The sequence below is a fragment of the Ranitomeya imitator genome, chromosome 3 (assembly GCF_032444005.1).
Source record: "Ranitomeya imitator isolate aRanImi1 chromosome 3, aRanImi1.pri, whole genome shotgun sequence".
Lineage (NCBI taxonomy): Eukaryota > Metazoa > Chordata > Amphibia > Anura > Dendrobatidae > Ranitomeya > Ranitomeya imitator.
Window position 1 is genome coordinate 453,914,954 of NC_091284.1, and position 25,060 is coordinate 453,940,013.

At 43.0% G+C, this 25,060-nt stretch overlaps 1 protein-coding gene across 1 annotated transcript in view; it reads right to left on the reverse strand.

Annotated features, from left to right (window-relative positions):
• Positions 1–558: 558 nt before the first annotated feature.
• SUMF2 (sulfatase modifying factor 2) overlaps positions 559–25,060 on the reverse strand; it is a 38,441-nt gene continuing 13,939 nt past the window's right edge. Inside the window, exons 4-9 of the mRNA XM_069757407.1 lie at positions 24,710–24,754; positions 24,293–24,443; positions 24,071–24,126; positions 19,892–19,976; positions 11,982–12,147; positions 559–1,124 (exon numbers count right to left, since the gene is read on the reverse strand). Of these exons, the coding sequence (XP_069613508.1) occupies positions 1,034–1,124; positions 11,982–12,147; positions 19,892–19,976; positions 24,071–24,126; positions 24,293–24,443; positions 24,710–24,754 (594 nt within the window). The 3' untranslated portion in view covers positions 559–1,033. The remainder of the gene's footprint in view (positions 1,125–11,981; positions 12,148–19,891; positions 19,977–24,070; positions 24,127–24,292; positions 24,444–24,709; positions 24,755–25,060) is intronic.

Below are 25,060 nucleotides of genomic sequence, written 5' to 3' on the forward strand. Positions count from 1 at the left end.
GAAAGGAGCGTTCCTATGAGCACTCGTTCATGATCTCAGGCAGTATAAATGGGCTTTAAGGATGTTTAACTGTGTCTGGCAAAATGAAAGGATCTGTCAAAGAGTAACAATATCTCTTGTTCTCGAGCTGCAGAAGATCGGCCGCCCAGTCTATCCCGTTTTGCCTCCATACGTGACACATGGAATCCTCTGTCTTATGGTTACTCCATGTGATCCCATACAAGCAATATATTGACTTGAGACACTCGAAAAGGCAAGTTCAGAATCGTTTGTGCATCTATCCACACTGCCATGGTGTCTTAGAGCAGAGTAGAGGATTTAATTAGCAGGGACAGCTTAGTATAAGGTATGGCAAAAATGCAATGCATGGAGCTGCTAAATATATTTCTAGCTCCTAGTTTGAGAAGTGAACCCACCTCATGTCCCCAACCTAGCATATGTGTCTTGTGTTTTTTTTAAATGAAGTCACGGGGCGTAGTTGTGGCCAATCTGAGTGGAAGCACGTTCCCTTCTTTTTCCAGATCAAGTCAAGCATTTTTAGTAAACAGATGAGGTGAATTTATTGTGCTTGTTTTTTATTTAAATCTGAATTAAACCACTAAAAAACACTGATCAGATGAGATAAATAACACTTGGTATGTCCTCTTCTTCTGCATTATTCAAACAGGTCTATCCATGTAGATGGAGGCTCAATCATTGTCACAAAAGTGAAAAAGATCAAATATATAAACACACTGTGCGAATGCAGGATATATTTCATTGGAAAATCTAAAACCCGATATACACATCTTCATATACACCTGTCCCACAATGCTGAGAGGTTTGCAGAATAATGTACTGGTTAAATTTCCTCACGTATCTAGAGATCAAAGAGTTCTTGGTCCTTCATGTATTGACCGTATCTGTCTCAAGTTCATATTGAATTCCTTACAGAACATAGACATCATAGTGACTTGTAAATCAGCAGCCAGGACTGTTCCTGAAGAGTCTTATGGCAGTTCTTCACACAGAGTCGTCACTTAAGACACCTGGCTCAAAGATCTTCTTTTCCATGTTTTGTAGGCTCGGAAATGACACAGCGAAAGCTTAGGTTATCTGATGCGGAGTCTGGGGTGTTGCCCATTCTGTAATAAAAAAAAAATAATAAGGAAAAAGAAAAAATGTTCCCATATTTGATGTACATGGTTAACAGTATTGAGAAAATCGAATTTTCCAAATTACATCCTATACATGTTAAATATCTGGTCGGTGAGCCTCCAATAGGAGGGTTTTATATGGGAGCTAGTGAGATTTGAGAATTGGGTGAGACTCGACCATCGTCAGCCTCAAATTATATGATAAAAGTGTGGTGAGCTTCACCAAGTCAATGTTGTAAAGTCGACACGTATCTACTTTATTACATATGGTCACATAAGCATATATAGCAGTGTAAGCGAGAGAAAGGAACATTCTCACCCATATTCTGAAACTCTCTATATTCATAAGATAGCTGGCGGCAGAAGACATAGGAGAGAGCCGCTGTTAGACCACCTCTGGTGGCGGCTTACGTCAAGAGAACACAAGGATCGACAGTCTAAAATTGGACATGCAGGATCCTTATCTCCCCCAACAATCTTCTGACCGGGGAGAGTCCGTAATGGTAGTTTCCTGTGCACGACCCCACAGGCTCCATGCTTCCTTGGGGCAGCCTCCTACTGAGATACCAGCAAAATCAGAGACAAATCGTTTACAAGGCACCAAAGAGATAATTCTAGGGGGGGCGTGGCGATGTAGTGGAGCAAGAAGGACGTGTTAGGCTGGAGCTCCGATCATCCTGATCAATAACCTGCCATTACCTTACCCAAGAGGCTCTATCCGGGTGTCGCTGCATTCCCCTGGGCATCTGGAGGTGTCCGGCTCCTAAGGAGGTCCGAACCGCAGCTCCAGTCGGATATAATCCCGGGATACTCAGGTGGAGGGCAGCGTCTGCAGGAGGCGGCGACCATTTTCTTGCCGCGCACCTGAGAAGTGGAGGACACGGAGCGCGGGCATTCGGCTCAGGACGAGCAGGCTGATCACTTGGAGGTATGAGAGGAGGATTGCGCGGCATGAGCCCTGAAAGACGGGCCCCGCACTCCCCTCATTAATCACATAAAGTGCTGGCTGGCTCCCAGCGTTTGCACTAGTGCATGTGCTTCTCCCCTGTGCTCCCACTGCCCGGGCCAGGACTGGACTAGCTGGTGATCCAGCTTATTACTCACCACACTGGAATTACAGTATACTTTTATTACGTTGCCTAAGAAGAGAAAACTGCATTGGATATAGATAAATGAGGAGTGGTGTATGCCACATCACATGCTGAACACCTTTGGCTCTCAGCCTTGCATCCCGAGCCCTCCCCTCCCCTCCCCTGAGGCCATAATTGTAACTGTTGCAACAACTTACTGACCCTGCAGGGTATTTTTTTGCAAAGAGCTTGCAAGCTCTGTAGTGGCTTTGAGTGCAGTTGTTTATACTACTATACACTGGCACCACAGACTTATACTGTCTATATTCTACTAAAGTGTTACCTATTGCAATCTCAAGACTTTAACTATGAATCGTTCAAATTCAAGTGCATCTGAGAAGCTGAGAAAATATGTGCAACCTGACCCCTCTGATAACCTGCGACCGCATAAAGATAGCTCATCTGGGGTCAAATCTACAGGCCAGCGGAAAAACGACACTTCTGATAGTGAGGAGAGAGAGGACCAAGAGGATTTAACTTTAAAACAGGCATCTGAACAGCTGATGCAAGCTATATCCTTAACTAGGATATCCCTGTCTGGGAAAATAGAGGAGGTACACTCCGAGGTGGGACGCCTCCGACAAGATATGCAAACCATGAGTGGCCGGATTACGGAGGTTGAATCATGGATATCTCGCCTGGAAGACAATTCCATACCTATGGAGACTAAACTGACCAAAGTATCTGGTTCTATAAATGCTTGAAAGCAGAACGTGGATGATCTAGAACATAAGACTATGTCGAAACAACGTCCGTATTAATGGGCTGCCTGAACGCTCAGGTCAACAACCTGAGCAATTTTTGGAGAATTGGCTCAAAGATACCGTATATACTAGAGTATGAGCCGACCCGAGTATAAGCCGACCCCCCTAATTGTGCCACAAAAAACTGGGAAAACTTAATGACCCGAGTATAAGCCTAGGGTGGAAAATGCAGCAGCTACCGGTAAATTTCAAAAATAAAAATAGATACAAATAAAAGTAAAATTAATTGAGACATCACAAGGTTAAGTGTTTTGAATATCCATATTGAATCAGGAGCCCCATATAATGCTCCATACAGTTTATGATGGGCTCCATAAGATGCCCCATATTAAAATATGCCCCATATAATGCTGCACTAATGTTGATTATGACCCCATAAGATGCTCCATACAGACATTTGCCCCGTATAATGCTCCACAAATGTGGATTATGACCCCATAAGATGCTCCATACAGATAACTGCCCCATATAATGCTGCTGCACATGGCTACATAAGATGCTCCATACAGATATTTGCCCCATATAATGCTGCACATGGCCCCATAAGATGCTCCATACAGATATTTGCCCCATATAATGCTGCACATGGCCTCATAAGATGCTCCATACAGATAACTGCCCCATATAATGCTGCACATGGCCACATAAGATGCTCCATACAGATAACTGCCCTATATAATGCTGCACATGGCCACATAAGATGCTCCATACAGACATTTGCCCCCATATAATGCTGCACATGGCCACATAAGATGCCCCATACAGATATTTGCCCCCATATCATGCTGCACATGGCCACATAAGATGCCCCATACAGACATTTGCCCCCATATAATGCTGCACATGGCCGGATAAGATGCTACATACAGACATTTGCCCCCATATAATGCTGCACATGGCCGGATAAGATGCCCCATACAGACATTTGCCCCCATATCATGCTGCACATGGCCACATAAGATGCCCCATACAGATATTTGCCCCATATAATGCTGCACATGGCCGGATAAGATGCCCCATACAGACATTTGCCCCCATATAATGCTGCACATGGCCGGATAAGATGCTACATACAGACATTTGCCCCCATATAATGCTGCACATGGCCGGATAAGATGCCCCATACAGACATTTGCCCCCATATAATGCTGCACATGGCCGGATAAGATGCCTCATACAGACATTTGCCCCCATATAATGCTGCACATGGCCGGATAAGATGCCCCATACAGACATTTGCCCCCATATAATGCTGCACATGGCCACATAACATGCTCCATACAGATATTTGGCCCAAAAGCTGTTGCTGCGATTAAAAAAATAAAAAAATTACATACTCACCTTTCTTGTTCCACCGCTGACCGCCGCTGTGTCTTCCCATCCTCTGCAGTGACGTTCAGGAAGAGGGTGGCGCACACTAATCACGTCACCGCGCCCTCTGACCTGAGCATCACTGCAGAGGACGCGGAAGACACAGCGGCGCCGCCGGTGGCACGAGGAGCAGGTGAGTATCGCGCACTGCCCTCCATCATACTTACCTGCTCCTGGCGCTGTCACTGCAGGTCTGTTCCCCGACGCCGCATCTTCTTCCTGTATTGAGCGGTCACCGTTACTGCTCATTACAGTAATGAATATGCGGCTCCACCTCTATGGTTGCCAGACAGTCTGTGGATGGATACCATGTTTTGGCATAGGTGGTTTTCCTTTTGGATGCTGCCCTTCCCGTAGTTGTTCCTTCCCGGTGAAAGACCTGGCTATTTATTGCTTGCGTTGAGAAACACGTGATGGTGTCTCCGTGGCTTTTCTACATAAATTATTTATCAAACATAGAATTCCCTACTCTGAGTCCTACACAACAAGCTTTCTTAGATGCAGATTTTACTCTTGAAGAGATAAATGTGGCCATAGCGGACTTGGCTTCTAGAAAAGCACCCGGTCCAGATGGATTTCCCATAGAATTGTATAAGAAATACCGAGACAATTTAGCGCCAATCCTTTTGAAAGTATTTCAGGGGATTTGAAAGGGGGGTTCCTTACCAGACTCCTATTATGAAGCAACTATCATAGTTTTAAAAAAAGATGGGAAGGACCCTCTGGAGTGTGGATCATATCTTCCCATCTCCTTAGTAAATGTGGACTACAAAATTTTTACTAAAATTCTGGCCACTAGGTTAAATATGGTAATATTGGACATAATACATCCAGACCAAACTGGATTTATGCCGGGTAAGAGTACGTTTATTAATATCAGGAGAGTTCAGTCAATAGCCCAATACAGTTTGTTGGTACTAAAGAATAAGTGGGCCATGGCCTCGCTGGACGCGGCCAAGGCTTTTGACTCTCTTGAATGGCCTTTCCTATTTGCATGTCTACAGAAATATCGATTTGGTCCGATTCACGCAATATACTTGAAACCAAAAGCCCGGTTAATTAATAACTCTATCTGAAACATTCTCCTTGGAAAGGGGGACACGTCAGGGTTGCCCTCTTTCTCTGGCCCTCTTTGCCCTTGCGATTGAAGCACTAGCGATACGTATGAGATCCACTCCAGCTATTCAGGGCATTAGAATAGCAGGCCGCACAGACATTATTGGTCTATATACGGATGATATGGTAGTATTTATGGATGAAGTAGAGGAGACATTGCTACATGTGATCACTACTATAGATGGATTTAGTACGCACTCTGGGTTATACATCAATTGGGATAAATCTGCTTTAATGCCTCTCTCCCATGTTCCAACAGATCATCTTGAAATGTTATCCCCATTAGCAGTTGCATCTAATTTTAAATACCTGGGAGTAATTATTTCAAAGTGCAGTGGACTTGATCTACAGCTCAATGTTTTCCCGCTGCTAGATCTAGTCAAACACAAGTTCACTATTTGGAGTAAATTACCATTGTCTGTTTCTGGACGCATTAAATCTGGTTAAAATGATATTACTTCCGAAGCTCAATTTTTCCCTCCAACATAGTGCTGCATCGGTCCCTAAATCCTTTTTCTCAAGCTTAAACTCTCTGATGTCATCCTTTATATGGGGGAAGGCTAGACCTAAACTTAAGTTATCTACCCTACATAGATCCAAACAAATGGGGGGAGCGGCGTTACCAGACTTTTTTCTGTACTATTTGGCTGGCCAACTTAGAGCTTTGGGTAAATGGATGCCTGGGGGTTGTTTACCAAACTCAGAGAGCCATTTGGCTCATGCTGCAAGGATTGATTGCCCGTTGGTTTTTTTAGAAATAAATAAACCTAATTGCCCTAAATTACTACTGCTACTCCGATTGGAACGATTGATCTGGAAACAGGAAAAAAAAAAGAAATCCACTTTGATGGAATTGTAGCTGAAATGCCATTGTGGAATAATGAATATTTCCCAGGGTTATTAAATCATCCATCCGCTCAGTTCTGGATATCATATGGTGTTTCTTCAATTAATGATCTATATGAACGGGGCGTTCTGATGTCTTTTGAACAAATGCAAATTAAATATAATGTCCCCAAATCCCAATTTTTTCGCAATTTGCAGCTTAGGACAGCGATCCAATCACATATGCACAGTATAAATGTAACGCAACAAATATCATCCTTCCCATTGATAGGGATCCTTAAATCGCAGGAACCACGCGGTCTTATCTCTGCACTATATACATATGTTATCCACGGGCGCTGACTCTGCTTTACTTCCAATTAAAGAAAAGTGGAAACTTTTGGTTCCTGATCTTCAAGATGAGGACTGGGAAACAATTCTTGAGTCCCCAACCAAAGTATCCCCTTCGGCCAACAATAAAATGATCCAAATGTATATGATACACCAATCATACTTAACCCCATTACGATTGTTCAAAATACGGTGGTCTCAATCTTCAGAATGCCTTAGATGCCAAACAATGGATGCAGATTTTATACACATGGTATGGGGTTGTCCAATTATCCTATCTTTCTGGAAAGAGGTGACTTCGTCGTTGTCCTCCCTTGCACACATTCCCGTTCCCCTGGATCCATTAGTGTGTTTATTTGGAGTTTTGGAGGAAGAGATATGGGGACATCATATTCAATTTTTTTTGAGAGAGACACTTTTCTTAGCAAGGAAAATGATAGCCCTGCGCTGGATGGACAACACACATCCATCTCTCAGAGCCTGGGTGAAGTTGGTAAATGCAGTCATACCTTATGAATGAACTTTATACCAGAATCGGGGCTGTTTAGGGAAATTTGATAAAATTTGGGATGTGTGGAACTCGTCGTACCTCACTACTTCATCACATGGGTAATAGCCTAGCTCCAATTTGACAGAGTTCAAGATGGATTTTGCATCGGCTCGCACTACGTTCTAATACTGAATTATTAATGGGGTGGAGATTGTTATGGCAGTAGGATTGTTTTAAGTCTTAAGTAACTACTTTAGACATAATGTAATATCTTGTGCTACTTTTATTGTTTTCTTCATAGATATTAGGTTGACTGTGTATGTTCTGATCTTAATATATGCCGACCATGTACCGTACATACTCGAGTATGTGCCGACCCGAGTATAAGCTGACCCCCCTAATTTTGCCACAAAAAACTGGGAAAACTTATTGACTCGAGTATAAGCCTAAGGTGGAAAATGCAGCAGCTACCGGTGAATTTCAAAAATAAAAATAGATGCTCCATACCGTTCATTATGGCCCCATAGCTGTGCCATATAGTGCTCTGCACCGTTCATTATTGCCCCATAGATGTACCATAGAAAGCTGTGCCATATAGTGTTCTGCACCGTTCATTATTGCCCCATGGCTGTGCCATATAGTGCTCTGCACTGTTCATTCTTGCCCCATAGCTGTGCCATATAGTGCCCTGCCCCGTTCATTATTGCCCCATAGCTGTGCCATATAGTGCTCTGCACCGTTCATTCTTGCCCCATAGCTGTGCCATATAGTGCTCTGCACCGTTCATTCTTGCCCCATAGCTGTGCCATATAGTGTTCTGCACCGTTCATTATTGCCCCATAGCTGTGCCATATAGTGCCCTGCACCATTCATTCTTGCCCCATAGCTGTGCCATATAGTGCTCTGCACCGTTCATTCTTGCCCCATAGCTGTGCCATATAGTGCTCTGCACCGTTCATTCTTGCCCCATAGCTGTGCCATATAGTGCTCTGCACCGTTCATTCTTGCCCCATAGCCGTGCCATATAGTGCTCTGCACCGTTCATTCTTGCCCCATAGCTGTGCCATATAGTGCTCTGCACCATTCATTATTGCCCCATAGCTGTGCCATATAGTGCTCTGCACCATTCATTCTTGCCCCATAGCTGTGCCATATAGTGCTCTGCACCATTCATTCTTGCCCCATAGCTGTGCCATATAGTGCTCTGCACCGTTCATTCTTGCCCCATTGCTGTGCCATATAGTGCTCTGCACCGTTCATTATTGCCCCATAGCTGTGCCATATAGTGCTCTGCACCGTTCATTCTTGCCCCATAGCTGTGCCATATATATATATATATATATATATATATATTATATGCGTCATCGCGCCCTCTGACCTGCACAGTCAGTGCAAGAGGACGCGAAGACTGAGCGGCGCCCGGCGTGTGGAACGTGGACAGGTGAATATAAAATACTCACCTAGTCCCGGCGCTCCTGACGCTGCCCCTGCCTGTCACACTGTCTCTGGGTGCCACAGCTCTTCCTGTCAGCGGTCACTGGCACCGCTCAGAGGAATGAATATGTGGCTCCACCCCTATGGGAGTGGAATCCATATTCATTTCTCTAATGAGCGGTCCCACGTGACCGCTGAACAGGGGAAGAACTGCGGCACCTGGAGACTGTGGGACGGGCAGGGGGAGTGCCAGGACCGCCGGGACTAGGTGAGTATGCCTCAGCCCTCTCTCCCCCTCACCTGCCGACCCCACCGCCGACCGTGACTCGAGTATAAGCCGAGAGGGGCACTTTCAGCCCAAAAATTTGGGCTGAAAATCTCGGCTTATACTCGAGTATATACGGTATGTCTTAATTTTGCTGTTGTTTAATAAACAAATTTAGAAAAAAGAGGTAATTCTGTTCCTTTATTCATCCAAAATGCATAATAAAAACAACGTTTCGGCCAACAAGCGGCCTTTATAAAGCATAAACATCTTCCATTTTGTTCATCTAGTACATAAAGCTGAATGTGTGTGTGTGTGTGTGTGTGTGTGTGTGTGTGTGTGTATGTCCGGGATTGGAATCTGCACCGTCGCAGCTACAGCCACAAAATTTTGCACAGTAACACGTCTGGACCCCGAGAGCGTCATAGGCTATGTTGTGAGGTGAAATTTTAACCCCGTGCGTTCCAATTCACCAAACGATTTTGCCCTATCTACATAATGGGGAAAAAGTGAAAGGAAAAGTGTTGGAGGCAAATTGACAGCTGCCAGATGTGAACAAGGGGAACTTAAAGAGTGAGAGCGATGGCGCCAAAGAGTATATACCCTACAGTTGTTAAGGTGGGGCCCCGACATGGGATACTCACCACACACGGGGATATGAACACACACACACACACAAAATGCGCCACACACTACCACGTGCTTGAACACATATACCACCCTCAGGTCAGATTTCACCACACATACACCAACCTCGCCACATAAAAGCCGAAACACAAAAGTCGACACACACGTGCAAAACTCACCTCATGGAAAACTCGCCACATGCAAAACTTGCACACGCGGAAAAATTGCCACATGCACAAAAGTTGCAATAGTTGCCTCACACAAAACTTGCACATACTCAAAACGCACCACACATAAAACTCGCCATGCGCAAAACTCGCCATGCGCAAAACTCGATTAATAAGCAGACAAACTACAAGAGCAATAAATGTACCATATAGGAAATATGGCAGCTGTCAGTCACATGACCTGTCTATTATGTGTATGTGTGAGCTAATATATACTGCCAGGGGGGAGGGCTTCCTGTTGGCTGGTGATTTATCTGGCTGCCAATTTAGCTTACAAATACTGAGGTAAAACTACTGACCAAATAACGTGTGAACGCGGTCTAATACAGGAGGAGATGACATACAGATATATACTATATACAGGAGGAGATGACACACAGGTATATACTATATACAGGAGGAGATGACACACGTATATACTATATACAGGAGGAGATGACACACAGACACACACATGTATACTATATACAGGGGAGATGATACACAGGTATATACTATATACAGGAGATGACACAGGTATATACTATATACAGGGGAGATGACACAAGGTATATACTATATACAGGAGGAGATGACATACAGGTATATACTATATACAGGAGGAGATGACACACATATATACTATATACAGGGGAGATGACACAGGTATATACTATATACAGGAGATGACACTGGGGTATACTATATACAGGGGAGATAACATACAGGTACATACTATATACAGGGGAGATGACACACAGGTATATACTATATACAGGAGAGATGACACACAGGTATATACTATATACAGGAGGAGATGACATACAGGTACATACTATATACAGGAGGAGATGACACACAGATATATACTATATACAGGAGGAGATGACACACGTATATACTGTATACAGGAAGAGATGACATACAGGTACATACTATATACAGGAGGAGATGACACACAGATATATACTATATACAGGAGGAGATGACACACGTATATACTGTATACAGGAAGAGATGACATACAGGTACATACTATATACAGGAGGAGATGACACACAAGTATATACTATATACAGGGGAGATGAGACACGTATATACTATATACAGGAGGAGATGACACATATATATATATATATATATATATATATATATATATATATATATATATATATATACAGGAGCAGATGACACACAGGTATATACTATATACAGGAGGAGATGATATACAGGTACATACTATATACAGGAGGAGATGACACACAGGTATATACTATATACAGGAGATGACACACGTATATATTATATACAAGAGGAGATGACATACAGGTATATACTATATAAAAGAGGAGATGACACATAGGTATATAGAGGAGGAGATGACATACAACAGGTATATACTATATACAGGAGATGACATACAGGTATATACTATATATAGGAGGAGATGAAATACAGGTATATAGTATATACAGAAGAGATGACATACAGGTTTATACTATATACAGGAGGAGATGACACATATGGATATTCAATATACAGGAGGAGATGACATACAGCAGGTATATACTATTTACAGGGGAGATGACATACAGGTATATACTATATACAGGTGATGACATATAGGTGTATACTATATATAAGGGAGATGACAAACATGTATATACTGAGGGGAAAATGAGGGGTGTGAGGTGAAAATGAGGGGTGTGAGGTGAAAATGAAAAGGTGTGAGTGCAAAATGAGAGGAGTGAGGAAAAATAGTGGAGTAATCGGAAAATGACAGATGTGAGGTCGAAATGACAAGTGTTAGGGGGGAATGAGAGGAGTGAGGGGGAAAATAAGAGGAGTGAGGGGGAAAATGAGAGGTCTAAGGGAGAAAATGAGAGCTGTGAGGGGGAAAATGAGAGGCGTGATGGGAAAATAAGAGAAGTGAGGTGCTATAACTAACCACAGATATTTACTATGCCCAGGCAACGCCGGGCTCTTCAGCTAGTGCTTGATAAAGGCCGCTTGCTGGCCCGAAACGTTGCTTTTATGATGCATTTGGATGAATAAAGGAATAGAATTATCTCTCTGGGGGCTTGGAAACGATTTGTCAGCGGAACCCCTCAATAGACTATAAAGTGTATGGGGGCCCTTTAGTCACTGTTGGCACTATATACTAATATGCCATAGGTATCACACTGGATACATGTACACTACACCACTGACTTGGTGACTGCTCTGTCAAACTTGTTCTAAGTAAGTGAAAGTAATAGATTCATACCTGGTAGTCACTCGAGCTTTGTGATTGGCTGCACCATCCAATGTATCAATCCAAGAAGCCCCTCGCAGAACGTACATCTTCTGCCTGCTCGGTGTATTGCTCTGCCCAGGTGGGATATATTCTGTAGATGTCCATTCCCAAGTGTTTCCCAGCAGGTCAAATAGCCCTGATATACATAATCAAATCATTCTTTTTATTATGCCAAGTTGAAAATGGCTTAGACTTTTGCGGATATTACAATTTTACCTAAGGAATAACGTGCATTATGTGACCAACAGAAAATGCCACAAAGAATATCTCAGCCAGACCAAGCTGTGAGTGAGTACTGGCTCTCAGCAAGATACCGGTTGTATATGGAGTCAATTCACAATGCTCCATGGGAAAATGTATGCAAATAAGTGATGAAGCATAGTCAATAAGGCTCCATACCCTACCGGCCTCCTATACTAGAGCCAGAAACGCCCTAAAGCTGCATCATGGGCATCTCAGACCCTGCTCTGTACTGATGAGTGACCGGAACTAGCTTAGCTAAACTTCCTCGCATGGATATATATAGAACCTACATTAGTCTTTACCTAGTACTAGCACTATGAGGTAGTACTAGCAAGATGGCTTCCTTCACACTCACAATTTTATATTCTAACACACTCACTGAATTAGAGAGTATCTCCCAAAAATGTTCTTAACCTCTTAAAAAGAATCTGTCACCTGGTTCTTGCCATCTAATCTGAGAGCAGTATAATGCAGAGACGGACACCTAATTCCTGAGATGGGTCACTTGCTGGGCTGCTTGCTGTAGTTTTGATACAATTTTCGCTTTATCAGCTGGAGATTATCACCAGAGGACTAATAAACCTGTTGCCAGGTAGTCTTTTATATCCAAGAGATCTGTATAAACCCCCCTCTCCACAGATTGGCAGCTTCTTTCTGCCTATGCACAGTGTACACAGACAGCGTTATGGGCGGGGTTATACTGAGCTCAGCACTCAGAGAACTGGTAGATCTGCAGAAGATATAACCATGATTTTATAAAAACTACTGGAAGAAGACCAGTAAGTGATAGAATTCCTGATTTCAGTGATGAGTCTCTACATGATGCTGCTCTCAGATGGGGTATTGGTGAAAGATTCCCTCTAAGGACACAGCCAATGTTTGCCTTTTCCTCCCTTTCTTCAAAGATCAATAACTTTTTATTTCTCCATGGACATAGCCTTACCAATACTCAGGAACAAGTTACAGTTGGTAGATTTATTGGTATCATTTTGATTACTTTGAATTGCATTTTTGTGGACAATGCAGTGCCCAATATTGGCAATTTGATTCATTTTTCTTCAAGAAATATCCTGCAGAGGTTATTAAAACAACTCTATATTTTTATATAGCAGACTTTTTACACACATGGCATCACCAAATATGCACACTTTTTAAATTCTTTACTTTTTAACTGGATAAAACTATGGGTGATTCCATTTTTTAGTTTATTATTTTCTTAGAGAAGCACTCCTATCAAAGTTTTTATTCTGTATTGCAATCATCATATTATATTGCACTGTGTACTAACAATTGCTCATTTTGCCTTTCTACTTAGCTAATTCTTCTCTTTTCCATTAGGTCTATTACATCACGTGATTAAAAACGGACTAGCTGAATCCTTCTAAGCTCTATGTAGAAACAGAAAGCCTATTTTGCCTGCATGAGTCATCATTAGAACTACAATTCTACATCACTGCAAAGGCCCTGGCAGCACAGCTCCACCTCTATTCAACGCCTCACCCAGCTTCTGCCCTCCTACCAGGGACACTGCAGTGATGTAGAATTTCAGTCCTATGTAATATGATGACTGCAATATATTAAGAGGATAAAAACTGATGGGAGCGCTTCTTGTATTTGTTTCTTTCTTTCTTATCCATTTTTTAGTCCTCATAGGGGACTTGAGCCTGCAGTCATTTGATTGCCTCATCTATATTATGCAATATTGCAAAATGTAACCCTATTAATGGTCTCCTATGAAGCCCAGACTGGGATGCCAAGAAATACCATTATGGCAGCAACAGGACAAGCTATTGTCACCTAGTGGTCAAGTTAAAAGGGTGATGGATGTGATGGTGGGGTTTTACAGGCACCCATAAAATTAACAGAAGCATTCAAGGGGTTAACAGCAGTGATGGCACCTAGCTCTGGTTGCTGCTGTTAGAGACAGGTACTGGTTATAAAGCACAGTCAGCACCTGAGCCCACTCCATGACGGAAAGGGGTTAGAGAAAGAAAAACCACTGTCCTGTGAAGTATGTACACAGCATATTACAGTCTTCATTTTGTCATACATGTTGCCGGCACAAGTTTTCATCGGTGGAAGGCAAGTGATAACGACCGGTGTCAAATTCCTGACTTCTGTTATTGCTTGTGAGGAAAGTTGGATAATTCTGTGCCATCCCTGTTATTATGGGTGTATTGCAGAATCTGCGGTTGTGAGCAGCTAGTAGACCGTACACAGAACTCTACAGACGCACTGGATGGAGAACCCTGCAGAGGAATACTAATCCACAAAGAGCCATGCACTGCTCAGGCCCCACTTCATGTAGCACTGTTGGCAGTGTGAAATATTGTTGTTACAGCCCAAAAGAGAAAAAATTAATGACTGGCACCAGGGGATCATATGCTATTGTGTACCAGATCCATTTAAAAAAACGATTCTGAGCGATACAATGCAAAGGGAGTCAGGTGCTCAGCAAAAAAGAGCCTTAAGCCAATATATAAATATTAAGAAGATGCAGCACTCAACCCTCTGCAGTGGAAAACGATGTCTTTATTGTACCATATCGCGGTTAAAAGATAAAGTCCATAGGAACAGCAGGTGTGTAGAGGGATGCGGGGAAAGAAGGTGGACGACGGACATTTCGCGCGGCGTGCGCTTCAGCGGGCCCAGGTGTGTGATTACCACATGTCATTTCCTTTTTCAAGGTTCGTAGCATGCGTACATATAACAATCATATAAAATGTGAAAACTATAAAGAACGTGTGAGAATTGAAAACTTATAATCACATACTAAATGCGGACTGATATACATTTATAGAGCTAACCTATCATTTAATCCAGTCGGCCCCTGGGCGTTGGCTTTTATAATCCATCTGGCTTCATGCTTCATCAATACTTTATTATGATTACCTCCCTGCGGAGGATATTTAACTACTTCTAGACCGGCAAAACTTAATAAATTAGCATTAGAATTGTGTTTATCTTTCATAAGTTGAATTAGTCTTAGACACAATTCCATAACCTCAGGAAAAGGGTGTCTAAGACTAATTCAACTTATGAAACACAATTCTAATCCTAATTTATCAAAGGGAATCTGTCACCCCCCACACGCGCGGCCCAAGAATCCCAGCCCCGCAGTGTGAATAAATCATAAGAGACTGCGGGGCGGGATCTCAGGCAGCGCGTGCGCGCAGGAAAAGTAAGCAAGACATCAAGTGATGTCAGTGGTCGGGCAGCGCGAACTGCGTATGCACAAGGCAGAATACGACCGCGAAGGCGCCTGGACAACTGAATAACGCCGAGGAGGCGGTGCTCTTCTCGCAGAGTGACGGCTGTGTTGTGTCTGGATGAGGGGGGAAAGACCTGCCCCCAGACAATTTGAAGGTATGAGGGACAAATTTAAAAAGCGATTATTTCTGCAGTGCAACAAACAATAACTAAAAGAGCCACCTTGTCAGAATGCAGCATTAGTGCTGCACAAGATGGCTCTTTTAGTTACTAACGCCTGGGAGGGGGCGACAGGTTCCCTTTAAGTTTTGCCGGTCTAGAAGTAGTTAAATATCCTCCGCAGGGAGGTAATCATAATAAAGTATTGATGAAGCATGAAGCCAGATGGATTATAAAAGCCAATGCCCAGGGACCGACTGGATTAAATGATAGGTTAGAGCTATCTGTATTTTTGTAAATGTATATCAGTCCGCATTTAGTATGTGATTATATGTTTTTAATTCTCACACGTTTTTTATAGTTTTCACATTTTATGTAATTGTTATATGCAGGGCCGCCATCAGAGCATTACTGCCCTGACTGGCGTATGAGGCCCAGTGGGCAGAGGGGGCCCGCATCGGGCCCCATCTCATCTGCTCACCGGGCCCCTACCGGTAAGCTAAACCGGGCCCTTAGCAGCGCTGCGGCAACACTATTGACGTGCGGGCCCGCACCTGCACGTCAATAGTTAACAGCCGCCAGCCAATCAGAGGCTGGCAGCTGATGTCAGCCGCAGCGCGCACGTTGCCTGGGGCAGAATGCTGGACACACTGGGGCAGAATGCTGGACACACTGGGGCAGAATGCTGGACACACTGGGGGCAGAATGCTGGACACACTGGGGCAGAATGCTGGACACACTGGGGCAGAATGCTGGACACACTGGGGGCAGAATGCTGGACACACTGGGGGCAGAATGCTGGACACACTGGGGGCAGAATGCTGGACACACTGGGGGCAGAATGCGGGACACACTGGGGGCAGAATGCTGGACTCAGTGGGGGCAGAATGCTGGACACACTGGGGGCAGAATGCTGGACACACTGGGGGCAGAATGCTGGACACACTGGGGGCAGAATGCTGGACACACTGGGGGCAGAATGCTGGACACACTGGGGGCAGAATGCTGGACACACTGGGGGCAGAATGCTGGACACACTGGGGGCAGAATGCTGGACACACTGGGGGCAGAATGCTGGACACACTGGGGGCAGAATGCTGGACACACTGGGGGCAGAATGCTGGACACACTGGGGGCAGAATGCTGGACACACTGGGGGCAGAATGCTGGACACACTGGGGGCAGAATGCTGGACACACTGGGGGCAGAATGCTGGACACACTGGGGGCAGAATGCTGGACTCAGTGGGAGCAGAATGCTGGAGCACTGGGGCAGAATGCTGGATACACTGGGGGCAGAATGCTGGACACACTGGGGGCAGAATGCTGGACACACTGGGGGCAGAATGCTGGACACACTGGGGGCAGAATGCTGGACTCAGTGGGAGCAGAATGCTGGAGCACTGGGGCAGAATGCTGGATACACTGGGGGTAGAATGCTGGATACACCGGGGGCAGAATGCTGGACACTGGGGGCAGAATGCAAGAGACACTGAGGGCAGAATGCAAGAGACACTGGGGCAGAATGCAAGAGACACTGGGGCAGAATGCTGGAGCACTGGGGGGCAGAATGCTGGACACACTGGGGGCAGAATGCTGGAGCACTGGGGCAGAATGCAGGAGACACTGTGGCAGAATGCTGGAGCACTGGGGGCAGAATGTTGGAGCACTGGGGGCACGACTGGAGACAGGTGGGGCAAGAATGGAGACACGGGGCAGAATAAAAAACATGGGGGCATGATTGGATCATGGGGCAGGATGGATACGATGGAGACAGATGGGTCATGATGGGGAGATCATATGGGGCAGAATGGATACTCATGAGGGCGGGATGGGAGAACATATGGCTGGAGCCAGGAATGAGACACACGGGGCCCAGGATGGGGAATATTATTACCACATAGGGGCTAATTAAGGGATATTACTGCAGTCATGTATTCATTTTATTTTTTGAGGATACTGTTTTAAATGGGGGCGGGGGGGGGGGTTCCTGTTACTGTGTAGAGTGATACTATGTCGCCTTTTTTTCTTCATGTGGTGTAATATAGAAGTTGGGAAAAATTAAGTAATGTGTTCTGCAAGTGGAGCTCGAGATAACTGTGTCATTTCCTGCAGAGATGAGCCCTGGCTGGATGAAGTGATGGCGGTCTGTGCTAAATGAAAGATGAAAAACAAAGACAAGGACTTCACCTATAGACGTCACTGGTGAGTCAGCGTGTTACCTATACACTGACACTATACACTGTATACTATATACAGAGTTCCTGTGTATAATGTCACCAGTGATCACTGTATTACCTATACATTATATACAGAGCCACTGTATACTATATACAAAGCTCCTGTGTATAATGTCACCAGTGATCACTGAATTACCTATACATTATATACAGAGCTCCTGTGTATAATGTCACTGGTGATCACTGTATTACCTGTACACTGACACTGCATACTAAGTACAGATCTCCTGTGTATACTGGCACTTATGGTGATGGTATTGTGTTTTTTTTTAATACTGATCAGTATTGAAGTATTCAGTCACTATGTGGTGGTAATACGTGGTCTGGACATGGTGTGGTGGTATTTGTCCCTTGTATGTGCTATTTGATCACTTTGTGGTGGTAATATATGGTCTGGTCATGGTGCGGTGGTATTTGTTCCCTGAATTTGATATTATTCGATCACTGTAGTGGTAATATGGTGTCTGATCATGGTGTTGTGGTATTTGTTCTTTGTATATGATATTATTCGGTCACTGATGGTAATATGTGGTCTGGACATGGTGCGGTGGTATTTGTTCGTTGTTTGTGATATTATTGGTCATTTTAAAATTGAAAAATAAATAAAAATATACCTAAATTGTATTGCATATTTTAACAAATATTTAGTAGGTTACAGTAGAGTAGGGCCCGGCCAAAAGTGTCAACCGTGTTATGGTGGTGGCTTAAAAAATCTTTTGGCCAAATCAAAAGCTGCCGGCTATATGTGTGATCTGGTGATGGGAACTGTTAATGTGTGATAGGTGAGAAGTGGAGTTTTTCCAAGAGAGAGCAGGGGTACTGTAGACAGTTTGAGGGGTGGAGGCGGGGCTGGGGTGGAGCCTGGGCGGAGTCTCAAGGAGGCCCCAAAAATTTTGCCAGTATGGGGCCCCAAAATTTCTAGTGGCAGCCCTGGTTATATGTACGTATGCTACGAACCTTGAAAAAGGAAATTACATGTGGTAATCACACACCTGGACCCGCTGAAGCAAACACCGCGCGAAATGGCCGTCGTCCACCTTCTTTCCCCGCATCACTCTGCACACCTGCCGTTTCTATGGACTTTGCCTTTTAACCGCGATATGGAACAATAAAGACATCGTTTTCCACTGCAAATGGAAATATTGTTTTGCTCTATTGGCACCAGTGATGTCACGTTACCAAAACGTAAAAAGAATCCTTCAGTAAGATTAACCTTTCCACCACCCCCCCCATCTCATTTATTGGCACGTAGGTCTTTGAAAGCTAAATACATTGACACCTTTATATTTTTTATCTGTTGCTGCATTTCTAATCATATGAGGTTTTAAGTGATCTCAGCGAGCACTACCTCGTAGGTTGATTCCCCACAGAGCATTAGCCTCTTAAGCTGTGAGGTCATGCATCAATCAAACAATATGGAAACAATCTTAGGAAACAGAGGCTTGAGAAGTGCTCTGTTATGCCCATAGCACTTAACACCAAATTTGCATATGATGTGAAATGCAGATTTTTCGGGAATGCACATGGATTTAGCTTTCAAAGACCTGCATACCCATATATGCAGTTAGAGTTTGGGAGTTCAAAGGTGATCTTACTGACAGATTTTCTTTAATGCCAAATTACTAGCAGGCAACACTATAACACTAAGGTAAGGGTCATATAGTTTTCTCCTTTAAAGTGTAAACAAATGTTTAAAACATTTTTTTATATATTGTACCCCCTCTGGAGCTTTGTTGATCAGGGTGGTCCTGAAACATAAATGTGCATTATGGTGCACAGGCCAATAGACTTTCGATTCAGCAGTGTACCACTGTGTGCACGCTCATGCATAAGCAACGCGTTCCTACCCCATGGTGTATGTTATAGGTTGGGGACTCGGGACCTAGACCAACCGTGCTCTGCAGAGGCCTAGACTATCAAAACTGGTTTCAGTTTATCTAAACTCAGTAAACCCCAGTGTTTGGATAATTGTAATGGTTTTACTTGCACTTCCCAACATTTGTTTCTAGGCATTGCTGGGCAGACTTACCGTAAGCATTCTGTGCAGGGAAAGCATCTACTGGTGACACCCCGTGATACCCGTCCTCAGCCGTGTCCAGAGTGGGGAACTTACCCTGTAGGCAATAAAGCATCATGTCAGGAAATAGCTACTTACCAGAGAAGTGTATATGTGCAATCAGATATTATACAGTCAGTCTGTGTGTATGGGGTGTACCTGTGTGTGTCAATGGCCTACATTCACCCACATACATTGGCTTCACCCATTAATGACCGAGCCAAATTTTACAATCCTGACCACTGTCACTTTATGTGGTAATAACTCTGGAACGCTTCAGCGGATTCCACTGATTTTGATAGTGTTTTTTGTGACACGTTGTACTTTATGATAGTGGTCAAATTTCTTCGACATAACTAGCGTTTATTTGTGAAAAAAATGGAAATTTGACAACTTTCAAACTTTGGACTCTTATGCCTTTAACACTAGGACTACTGGTATAGTCATTTTGACTACTTACTTGCAGTAGTTCTAGTTGGGGTCAAGAGTCCAGTAGTCCTAGTGTTAAATCACAGAGATATGTCACACAAAGTAGTTAATAAATAACATTTCCCACATGTCTACTTTACATCAGCACAATTTTTCAAACAATTTTTTTTCTTGTTAGGAAGTTATAAGGGATAAAAGTAGGCCAGCGATTTCTCATTTTTACAGCAAAATTTACAGAACCATTTTTTATGGACCACATCACATTTGAAGTGACTTTGAGGTGTCTATATGATAGAAAATACACAAAGGCGACACCATTCTAAAAACTGCACCCCTCAAGGTACTCAAAACCACATTCAAGAAGTTTATTAACCCTCCAGGTGCTTCACAGGAATTTTTGGAATGTGAAAAAAATGAGCATTTAACTTTTTTCACAATTTTCTTTTACATTAGACCAATTTTTTTTATTTTCACAAGTGTAACAGGAAAAAAATAAAAATAAATAAGTCAACCCCAAAGTTATTGTGCAATTTCTCCTGAGCATGCGGATACCCCATATGTGGGGGAAAAACACTCTTTAGGCACACTCAGAAGGGATGGAGCGCCATTTGACTTTTTGAATACAAAATTTGCTAGAACAATTAGCGGCCACTATGTCGTGTTTGGAGAGCCCCCGATGTGCCTAAACAGTGGAAACCACCACAGTGAACCTATTTTGGAAACCACACACCTCAAGGATTTTATCCAGGGGAATAGTGAGCATTTTTAACCCATAGGTATGACACAGAATTTTATAATGTTATATTGAATATATCGTCATTAGTGTTGAGCGCAAGTGCTTGCTACTCAAGTTTGGATCGGGTGCTCAGGTATGCACCAAATATCACGGGTGCTCGAGTGACATGCTTGAGTCCCTGCCCCGCGTGTTTCATGGCTGTTAGACACCCCCCAAAAATGTGGGGATCTGCAATACTCCGTCTACACCTGAGCACCCAATGCAAACTCGAGTAGCAAACAATTGTAATGTTTTTTTAAGTTGAAAAAAACCCCAATTCTAACTCCAACCCTACCCTAACCCCAACCATAACACACCCCTAACCCTAACACAGCCCCAACTGCAAAGGATGGAATAATAATACATTATTTTATCATTTTTATCTACCTAAGCGGGTGACAAAGGGGAGTTTGATTTACTATATTTTTTATTTTGATCACAGTGATAGGATCTATCACAGTGATCAAAAGGAACCAATAGGAAAAATATCCTGTTGTTGCCGGGTGCTAGTAATAAAGAGGTAAACCTAATACCCTTGTCCGGAGCATAGACAGTAGACGAATTGACTCTTTCCTTGTACAGTAATAAGGTGAAGTGCTAAGCAAATCAGAGTATAGCTATATATCAGGCTAAGCCAAAAAACATCAAGGATATGAACCTAGATCCAAGGGCAAAGGCACAAATCCCCTTCAAGACTGGGCAGAACATGAGGCCAGAGCCCCATGGCACAAGAGTAAACAGGATAAACCTTACCACTAGTTAAACCTTGCAAAAGCTTACAGGTTGATGCCTTTCTCAAGGGGTACCCCTTGAGATCAGCCGAAACGTGCGTCGGGGTGGACAGGCGTGAGGTGCCAGTCCATATTAGGTATACTTGTACACTAACCGGTATGTATACTACGTATTGTGCATGGGCGTTACTGCTAAACTATGGACTTTATTGTTCTTTATATGTAGTGACTTTATACTGGTCCTGCGCAATTATTGATTTTCTGTATGGTTAGTAAGTGGATTTTTTGTATATTTGAGGCACCTACCCCCTGCCCTTTCTAGGTGCATGCTATGGGTAGCACAGGGATTGTTTCCTTCTGTTATGTTTTTACCTGTTATAATTATTAATAAAGTTTTTTGTATATTTATATATTTGGACTTTTGACTGTTTTTCTTCTTTGGTTGGTTTCCGGTCTACTCTGAGAAGTGTCGGCCCCGGACCTCTTGACAGGGGGAAAGAAAGGCTAGAAACCCCCAATCCCACCTAAGTACAAACACAGAATATTTTTTGTAGAAAGAGGATAAGCTTTTTTTTATCTTCACTCTAGGATCACATTTCATACAACTACCCTCTGCAGGGGCAGTAAAAACCCTGGAGGGTGCTGGAGGGAGGTAAAGATCAAGAAAGACAACCTCATCTTGGTGTGCTGTCCTGAAGTACAGACTGGAAACATGCACTCAACAAATAATTAGACATGGACTTTCTCTGCGGCACATTTGCGTGAACACTAAGACACAGAGTCAAATCAAAAGCATCCTTTCCCAGAGGCACGTTCACCCTACGTTCCTGTTCAATTTCACCGGATGCAAAAGTGCAGCATTTCATATGGAGAAGGGAAGACCAGTCATCGAAATACACAATCATACATTTTTTCTCACATGTGCTGGCTGAAATATCAGTCACCCAAAGACAAAGTGGACCCGACATTGTGTAACCCTATTCATTAAGATAAATGGTAGGGTTCATGGGCAGGCAAATCTCCCATCTGGGCTTGAAAATAGAAGCTTGGTTAAAACACAAATATTACATATCTATAGCCACACACGGGGATGCAAAAGTAGGCGGGTTTTTAAATAATAGTTTACTTATAATCATGATATCAACTGTGCATGGTTTTCTTGAAAATAGCTAATTTTTAAAAACTCCACAAAAGAAAAAGCCCATCTGAGTAAGGTCTGGTGACTGTTGAGGTCATTCAACCAGGTCTCGTTTACCTATCCACTTATAATGTTAAAAAAGTAATATGATGAGACACTGAATGCCTACATATGCACCACACTGTACGATTATATATATTATAGATAGACACACACATATACAATAGTGCTGCACAAAGGTTTTAGGCAGGTGTGCAAAAAATGCTGCAACATAAGAATGCTTTAAAAAATAGAAGGTTTAATAGTTTATTAATATCGAGTAACAAAATTGAAAGTGAATAAACAAGAGAAACGTAAATCAAATCAATATTTTTGTTATGACCAAGCTTTGATTTCAAAATAGAATATCGTTTTTATGTAGGTAAAAAAATAAAGTACTAATTGTATTATTATTGTATGGACAGAAGCACATAACAGATTAAGGACACAGAGAGCAAGAAAACCATTTGATGGGAATGATGTTCCAGATAATATTCTCTTTCAGGTACCAAAATATATTAAATGGAAATGGATTAAATGGACTAAGCAGCACAAGCATGTCCCTATATATTTTATTATTATTTGATGCATTAAAAAACTTTTCGAGCTCCGCACTATCCGCAGTGAAATGTCTAGTAAAGAGTCATGGAGGTAGAGCCACTATCCTAAGGCATGACTCTGAATGCTTCCATCTTCTTTGAAGTCTTTAGTGTTATTCAGCACATGGGCAGATGAAGCAGGGGCCAGTACACCTCGCTTCACTGTACATGCACCAGGTGTACCCGAGCCTGTAGAGTATCAATGACTATTCATTTACATGTGGTGTGTGTATTTTATTAAAGTTTTTTTTATTTTTACATAGACAAAACACTGATTAATATATAGGGGCAAGTTTAGAATACCGATCCCAGACAATAAAATACTCTTTACAATGGTATATAAACAAGACTGACCCAGCTTCATGCATGTCTTAGATACTTTTAACCAATGAAACTAATAAGATGGAATTTGATAAGACGACTGTGAAAGTAAAACATTACCTGCCAAAGATTGCTCCTATTTTTCTTAAACTTGTTCCCCCACGGATAGGTGTTCCCTGTGAGCACAGAATGACATTACACTTTCCATTTTCATGATGTGACGGTACGTGAAGTTATATCCCTGCAGTTTAGTTTTAGAAAAACAAGCCTTTGCCGTGCACATGATTTAAAATCAATTAAAGCCAAATTAATTGAACCAAGCCTAAGCCAATGCCACCTTACCTTTAAGTCCTCCTCTTGCAGCAAATTCCCATTCTTCCTCTGTTGGTAGCCTCTTCCCCAGCCACTTACAATAGACCTGTGCATCGTTCCAGCTGATCTGCAACACAGGGAAATCCAGCTTCTCCTTGATTCCGGACCCCGGCCCCGTGGGCTAAAGAGAGAAGAAGGATACATCTCATATACATGACTGCCAATAGCACGAGGCTTAAAAATAAGGAGACCTAAAAAGTGACAATTTATACATAACATGATTTGTGTGACTGTCTCTTCCTGGAAATGTGTAGACATAAAGCTTGTGCTTGTCAAAGGGGGAAAATAAGATTATCATTGGGTGTCAGGACGGCTGTACACAATGTTCTGCCGCATTATGGACATTATACATTCAGATACAATAGCCAATTTATTGCACGTCCTTACCTGACGCCAAAAGGCTCTTTCTACAGGAAGCCACCACGGTGCGGACTGAAATACAGACATCGCAACAATATAACTGTTAGCTCCTCATAGATGACATAAAAAAAAAACAGAGGATATTCTTATTATGGGAAGCAGTTGGTCAGTTTTTACATAGCAAAGTATTGGTATGGCTGCATAGTTGCTTGTCCCCTTACAAAAATAATACCTTCTTAAGTAGAGGTAAGACCTGACAGTCATGAGAAGTATGGCATAGCATCCAAATGCAAATCATGCCGGAAGTGCACAGGGGGGTGTCAATGTATTTGGACACCTTCTTAAAAGTATATTGACATGCCCCCAATGCACCTCCAA